Consider the following 7,963-nt stretch of genomic DNA (forward strand, 5'->3'; position numbering starts at 1 on the left):
AGTTTCAAGCAAGAAACGGAACACCTCACTTCCCTTTTTTAGGCATTTCTGACACCGACACAGTGGCACTTTGTCCCTCTTCCCAACTCCCGTGATTTTTACAGCCCATACAAATGCCGCAATTTCTAACTCACCTCATGATGGTAACGGGTCTTGTTTCTTGGCATATATTTCTCTCCAGATCCCTATTCCTGAGCAAAACTCGATCAGCATTTGCTGTCAGGATGGCACTTTTCTGCATGCCAAGGACAAAGTCACAAGCAGGGGACAACTGCCCTCACCTCGCAAGTGGAGATGGGTTTCTTCTGAGCAGATGGCAAAAGCTCCCTCCTCACCAGTTTTATAGCTAATCAACATGCTGCAGATCCTGCACCAATTTTGGGAAAAGCCAGGTAGAAAAAACATCATTCTCAGCAGACTTTTCTGTGCAGGAACCTCTGTGTGACGCATGACCTCACAAGACACCCAAATACATCATCCTCACCAAAAGCAGCACTTCTCTCCAAGTGTCTTACAAGCATTTTCTACCTATAAACACAAATTTATTGAAGTTCCAGGTGCCATTTGTTGGGGTGCTTCACCTCTGCAATACCCCAGTTGCCACCAGATGTGGTTTGGCTCCAGCAGGTCCCCACACCAGCAGCCTCAGATGGTGCCCTGAGTCCAGGGAAGTTGGACTACAGCAAAGGCCAATTTGGCTGGACCAAACTCAGCTCCAAGAGGCTGGGCCAGCAAGTCCCCCAACATCTCAGCCCACTCCAGGTGCTGCCCTCAGCAACTTCTATGCTGCTTAGACTAAGTTTTTATTATATCATTATAAATGATTATTATGTGAATATTACACTGTACTGCTGTGTGTAGATAAAAATGTATTGTAGGGAAGAAGAGTCTACATGCAGAGACTTTAAAATAAGACACTGAAAACAGTAATTGTTAAAATTTAACTTGCAACATTTTCATTTAATCTTCAGCAATCTTTTTGAATAGTCTTTCCTATTGCACAAAAAACACTGCCATTTCTCTTGCCATAACCATTGTCTTGTTTAAAAAAAAAGGTGAAAAGAAAAAACCCTCTGTTACAATAAAAATGTTTTGCAACACGCATATATATAGCTTTACTGTACAATATTTTAAAATTTGGGAATGTGCGTATTATTTTTACGTATTCTGAAACTCAGTTTTCCATGACGATATCTATTTACAGTTGCACAATGCCTTTAATGCTGAGACACAGCTGTAACACTCAATGCTAACCCTTGAAAAGATCTTTTAGCCAACTCTCCTCTTAGACACTTTCTCAAAGCAGTCCATGGTTATATCATTGAACTATAAGCTCTGCCCTCCTGTGGGTTTAGGGGGAACTGTAACACTCCTCTACATGAACAGCTTTCAGCCCTTTTCCACTTTACAGATCCTTCACATTTTCTAAAGGGGTTTCAGATCTTGAAAATTCACATCTGTAAACTGATATGCAAGTGAATTTGCTTTTAAGTGCCTTTTGCCGACCCAGGGATATGCAGATTATGGCGTAAAGAGTGAACTTACACTCTTCTGTGTATCTGTAAAGATGATTTCTCAAGCACACGCCTCCCCCAAGCCAAACTCCTTTTACTCACTCTTATTCTACAGTATTAAAATGGTTTTCTTTGTTTAAGATAACATAAAGTAACTTCATAAATACCATATCAAAACATGCTTGCTATTCATTTATCAACTACTTTTCAAACCAAGAGTCTTAATCCTACAAGAATTTCTATTTCTGTCCTGATGTATCACACATCTCGGGCTGGGCTCTGCTCCAGCAAGAGGCAGGCAGCACCACTTTTCCATGGATTCACTGGAAAAGCACAGGAATGTTTCCCTCTGTCCAAGATTTTGAAGTTTTTCTTTGCACAAGAAACATAGCCTGACCAGGTTTTTCACCATACTGTACTCAAAATAAGATTCACCCATGTCTCATCTGGACTCAGACTCTTGATCTCCAGGTCCTTCCTAGAGACCTTCCCAAATTCTTTGGGATCTTCCCCTCTCTTTCTTTGAAAAAAGTTTCAAATGCACATTAGGATACTGCAATTTTAAAACTGCTCCCACAGAAAAGATTTTTCCAGAAATTCAGAAAATGCAGGCAGATCTGCTGCCCACGAGAGCGTGTCCGAAGAGCTGCTTTGTGGGGATGGGAGAGGGGCTCAAGCCCAAGTTCCTGGATTTGCAGACCCAGGCACCAACCCTGCAAGTCTTACACCTGTAATTATCTTGAAAGCTGAAATCCAAAGCAGAAGCAGCTGGGACCAGGGCAGGAATTATCCTGGCCTCTGCTGTGTAAGCAATTTAGTGGCTGTTTGAAGATTCAGGGAAAACTCTGCCCTCATTATTTGTCAGTAGTTCCTTGAACGCCACATACAGCAAATGTGTTTACACTTCTCACTGACTCAGAGAATTAATCGTCCTTGTAGAGTTGTGAAATGAAGCAAATGCCCAAATACAGGCTTTGATGAGGTTCTTTATGCGAGTTTATCATCAGATCAATAGTTTTCTGGTGCTGGCTGGAGGTGGCTCCTCTGTACTAAGTGGCTGTGCATGTCCAAGCAGTGCTTGCTCCTGGGGAAGGGGCTTGCCATCCCTGATGGCAGCTGTACCACCAAGTAGCATAAAATCAGGGACCATCCGCCGTTATTATTACATATCTAACTGCAACAAGGGCTTTCAAGCCTCCATTATGTCCTCTGGAAGAGTTCCGAGATCTCCGTTGCCCATCTGAGATCTCAGGGGAAGGTCTAGCTTCCTTATGAAGGGGCCACATCTGCCTTTCCGTTCTCCCTATGGCTTTCTCCAAAGGGTTCCTCATCTTTCTCTCTTATGGAGAACTTCTTCCTGAAGGCTTGTGATAAGCTGGAGGAAGAAGCCTTCCTAAACGTGGTAAGTCTCTTCCGAAAGTTGCCCCCTGAGAAGAAATAAAGAAGTGGGTCAAAGCAGCAGTTGGCAGCTGCCAAAGGGAGCGTTACCACGACCGATTTCTGTAGGTATATGGCATCCTCGCAGCTGGTGTTCTTCAGCCACAGCATGTGGAGGTGGACTGTACGCAGAATGTGGTACGGGGCAAAGCTCACTAGGAAGGTGGCTGTCACAATGATGATCATCCAGACCGCCTTCTTGCGGTTAGCCTGGTTCTTCTTCAAGGAATTTTTCAGTAAGGTCCTTATGATCATGGTGTAGCAGATAGTTATGACAATAAAGGGCAAAATGAAACCCACAAATAGGGCAATAAAATCCAGGATCACGACCAGGGTTTTCTTCTGAGTGTTTTCTGGGGGTTCAAAGCACTTGGTCTTGTTGCCATGTTGGTACGACCCGTTTTGCAGAAAGGGAGTGCTTATCAGGGTAACAAAAATCCAGATGCCAATGCAGACAAATTTAGCCTTCTTCTCTGTTACCAAATTGATGTTCTGGACTGGAAAAACGATGGCTATGCAACGGAAGAAGCTCATTGCAGTCATGAAAAAAATGCTGCAATACAGGTTGACGTACAATGCGTATGAACTGATCCTGCATAGGAAGTCGCTGAAGAACCAGTTCCCTTTGTGGACGTAGTAGATGACACGCAGGGGCAGGGTGCACACGCAGAGGAAGTCGGACACGGCAAGGTTCAGCATATACACCTGGAAGGCTGTCTTTTGCCGGTATGTTTTTATGAGGACGTACAGCACAACGCCGTTGCCGACAAAGCCCATAATGCTGATCATGGAGTAGAGCGTGGAGTAGACTCGGTTTCGGAAGTCATCGATGGAGTGATGGCACGACAAGTTATCAAACAGCACCGTCATGTTGCCTGGCTGAGGCATGGATCCCGCCTGGCAATGAACGTCAGGCCTAAGGATGGAAAACTCAGGTGAGTTATGTAAAGCAGCACACGAAAATAAAATGCCATTATTAAATAGGAGGAAAAAACCTATCATCTCTCTCATACAGGAGACAACAGCTAGGAAGGGATGTGGATCTGCACAGATCTGTGTTATTATAACTATCCACTAGAGCCACCTTTCTTAACCTGATACTGACAAGTGGTAAAGATAAGAGTCACGTTTTCATAAGTCCTCAGTCCCGGTGGCATCCATCTTCCACTGCATTACTAAAAAGCTCTAACTCCTCAGAAACTAAGGTAGCTGCTCATTAAAACAGCAGAGAGGAATGATGAAGGTGGCAATAGCACTGTGCAATTTAAAATATAAAGATGAGGTCTGGTCCCTAATGACTGTTCAGTCCTGCTTCTCCACATCACCTAGCAAATGCTGCCTCCCTGGGCTCCACCTCCACGGCTGCCTGCATAAGGACAGGTCACTGAAGGAGAAAGTCTGCAAGAAGGTTTCTGAAACAGCAAAGAAAAACTGTTACAAAAAACCATTAAAATAACCCCAAACCCTTTGCATTGAAGGCAGAAGATAGTTCCAAGCCAGAGGCTGCTCAGTGCACGACCAGATGTTTGTCAGCTCCCCAAATTCTGCATTGCTCTCCTCTGCTCACAGAGCTTTTTAAGCTTTCTTTGTTCATAAATAAGTGTAATTATTAGCTTTGTAAGTGATACCACCTATTATATCTGACCAACAGGAAGGATTGCTGTAGCGGAGAGGATGCTGCAGGGCTCCAGTTTCCCTGGCATTGCCTGGGCAGAGGCTCTGCTGCAGCGCCGGGCAGGTGGAGGGAGAAGCTGCTGGGAGGTTCATGTCAAGGAGAACAAACCTCTCTGTCTGGCAACAGCTGCACTATCGAGGTAACTCCCTAGCAAAGGGTTTCTTCTTGGGTTTATTCTTCCACATTGCTTTCATTTACGTTAGCAGGTCTGGGGCTCTCCAGAGTGGTCAGACCCTACAGCCAGGGAGGGTTTTCGGATCTGCCCAGCCAGTCTTTTGTGAAATTTTGTTGTTTCCTTTTGGTATTCATTTGAGTGCAGCGAGACATGACACTCTTAATTTGAGCTGTCCCAAAGTAAAGCAAGAGAAAAATACGCGGCTACTTATTTTCCCATTCATTTTCAATTTCTAATGGTTCAGACACAGAATCTCACTTGCAGTCTGAGACCATGAAAAACCCTGATGATCAGAACTGCAGAATACGTGCAGGCTGAAACAACAGGACTTCAGAAAAATAACGATGAAAGCAACAGCTGGGACAAGATCAGTTATGAGAACCCACACCATTGTATGTGCTCAAAACTGGTGTTACATGGTACGTATTTTCATCCATAAAAATAGTCTGGCAGCATTAGAGTATCTGTCTCTCTCCAGGATCTACTGGAAGTTCAGAACCACACTGGGATGTTCAAGGCTTCCAGGTTTCAATCAAGTTTCAGCTATTTGGGAGTTGTACTCTTAAAACAATTCTTTTATTGTCTGCAATGCACAACATACATGAAAGCGTGCAGCTATCAGCAAGGCAGTACAGATATGAGAGGAGGCAAAACCTACACAAGAGAGGATATTTCTTCTCCTTGGGCTATTTGTGGACATGTCCGGGTGTGTGAGCGATTGACTGTGCAAATGCACAAATGTCTTTGGCCAGAAGAGGCAGCCATGACTCAACACGGCTCTACTTGGCTCGCTCAGAAGCCGTAGATGGGTACATTGTACATCATCACTTACAGTTCACTGCAGCTTGCATAAACGAAGCTTATCTAGAGATGCTCATTGCAAATAACCTGTTAATCAGACAGAGGCAATGAGTTTGCAGCCATGTCCTCCCCCTGCCCCACAAATGCCACCTCTCAGCAGCCTGGTTCTGGTGTTGGCAGCATGTAGACCTCAGCCCCAGCTTGGATGACTCTGGGCTCCTCGCGATGGAATGCCTAGTGTGGGTCTAAACACCAGAGATTGTCCCCGCCAGCCTCTCATGGCTCCAGCCACCCCTCCTCTGCAAGGACCAGCCAGTAACACAGAGCTGCTGCTCCAGTGGAACGGTGCAGAAGAGATCGAGCCCTGGGTCATGAGGGAGATGCTGAGAGATCCGGCCTTCATCCTCGCTTGCCTGAGGTCTTCACTTCAAACTTGAGGTTCAAGTTATAAGAAGAGCATCACTCCAACAATGTTTGAAAATCTCCAAGATAGGGCTAAAATTAAGTTTGCGGTAACATTGGTCTGATTTTAACCAATTGTTTGGGAGTGGCAGGTAGTGCAATATTCTCTGGAAAAAAAAAAAAGCTGTATGATCCCCATTCCCTGTTTTTGTCTGTCAAGAAGATCTGACTTAGGTGATGAAGCTGTCATGACCGTTACTCTTACTGCTGGGTTAATGCCAGCAAGCGGACCTGCCGAGCAAAACCATGCTATGCACTGTAAAAGCACATAGAGATTAGTGGCTCAATTATCTCATGAAAACTCATACAGATACAATCTCTGTACTTACCAAGGCATCGTTCTTTCTCAGACATTAAAAAAACCCCCCACAACCAAGATGTTTGAGATTAAGAGACTTGAATGATCTTTTGCACACTGAGGCTTTTTTCACCTGCCTGCACCTCCAGGCAGTTATGGTCAGCATGCAGAATGAGGACAAAAATGGGACAAACCAGGCTGTGTGGCCAACCCAGTGGCTAAACAGAGACATTTTGCCTAAAAGGGGTAATGTGATGTAATACTCAGAGAAGGGAGGAGGCTGCAGATGGAGAAAGGCACAGGAACACCGGGAAAGCTGGGCAGCGTGGGCAGAACCTGCGTCTCCCAACAGTACATTTTGGGTCAGGTTCCCGCGTGCCTTTGGAGAGGGCACGAGCGATCCACAGCTGCAGAAGGTACTGCTACCTTCCTGCCACCCTGGATTTCTCTTCCCTTCTGCCAGTTTAGCTATCCTGCCTAAGAGAGAACCAAGAGACGTTGGTAAACATCTCAGCCCATCATTTGCTCATTAGATAAACTTCCTTGTTTAACCTATGCCTATTTGTGCACACTTCTTAAGCGGTACTGAGCTGGATTATAAACTGTCTACCTCCTTTGGGGACTAAATTTCAGTCTTTCAGCTGCTATTCTTAAAGACATTATCAGACAGTGAACAACCATGCAAAGTATTTGTCTAAAAGACAACCAAGACCTGATATCTATCACATTTCCAAACACAATTTAGAATATCGTTTGTAACCAAAAGGAAAAATTATGATTACCGTATTGAAGTGGACTGCTACAGTATGAGAGCTTCACACCTAGAAATGTATCTGTAAAAAACCAAAAACCCCAAGAAACGCCATTTCCTAGCTGAGGCTTTAGACCAGCTTTGCACCGTGAACTGAAGACAAATATAACTTCTGCCACTTTTTATTTGTATAATCGTAGTTCACGGAACCTTTTGTTTATGTGCTGGTGAATACAGCTCATTAGGAATGTACACAAGTGAGAGGGAGCAGTGATGGCTGGCTGAGAAAAGTATCCCAAACTATGCAAAACCCTGAACAACTGTTATTCTCCAAGTCCCACGCAGCGCAGCTAGATTTATAGTAGGTCATAAGTACATTATACTAAATTTAACTACACAATCAAAAAGTATACCACCAAAGAAGATACTATCATTTGTTTCAAACTCAGACATAAAGCATCACCAGTCCTCAGGAACACCCTGAGCACTGACATGAGCTGAATTTAGTGTTCGGTGGGAGAGGCGTAGGAACTGCCTCAAAACACCGAAAGTGCTTCACAGACATGAACTCTCTTCTGCCAGGGGAACAGGGCTGGGGCGAGGAAAGAGGAACAGAACGAATAATCGAAGCAAGCAGCAGACGCTAATTAATAACCCAGCTCATTAGTACGAAAGGCTATAACCGAGCTCTGTGGGTATTGAGCCCGGCTGCAAACCGCTCCCTGCGAGCGGGACACCGCAGCGCCCGCGGCCACCAGAGGCGGAGGCAGAGCCCGACCAGTGGCTGTCCCGTCCCGTCCCGTCCCGTCCCCCCACGGATGACCCCCGCCGAGGACTCACCGCCGCGAAC

General features: G+C 45.1%; 1 protein-coding gene across 1 annotated transcript; it reads right to left on the reverse strand.

Annotated features, from left to right (window-relative positions):
• Window positions 1-2,783: 2,783 nt before the first annotated feature.
• Window positions 2,784-3,839, reverse strand: CYSLTR1 (cysteinyl leukotriene receptor 1). Its single transcript, XM_009881765.1, has one exon. It carries the CDS (start codon window positions 3,837-3,839, stop codon window positions 2,784-2,786), a length of 1,056 nt encoding a protein of 351 aa, XP_009880067.1.
• Window positions 3,840-7,963: the final 4,124 nt, after the last annotated feature.

This window comes from Charadrius vociferus, unplaced genomic scaffold (genome assembly GCF_000708025.1).
Source record: "Charadrius vociferus isolate BGI_N301 unplaced genomic scaffold, ASM70802v2 scaffold472, whole genome shotgun sequence".
Taxonomy (NCBI): Eukaryota; Metazoa; Chordata; class Aves; order Charadriiformes; family Charadriidae; genus Charadrius; species Charadrius vociferus.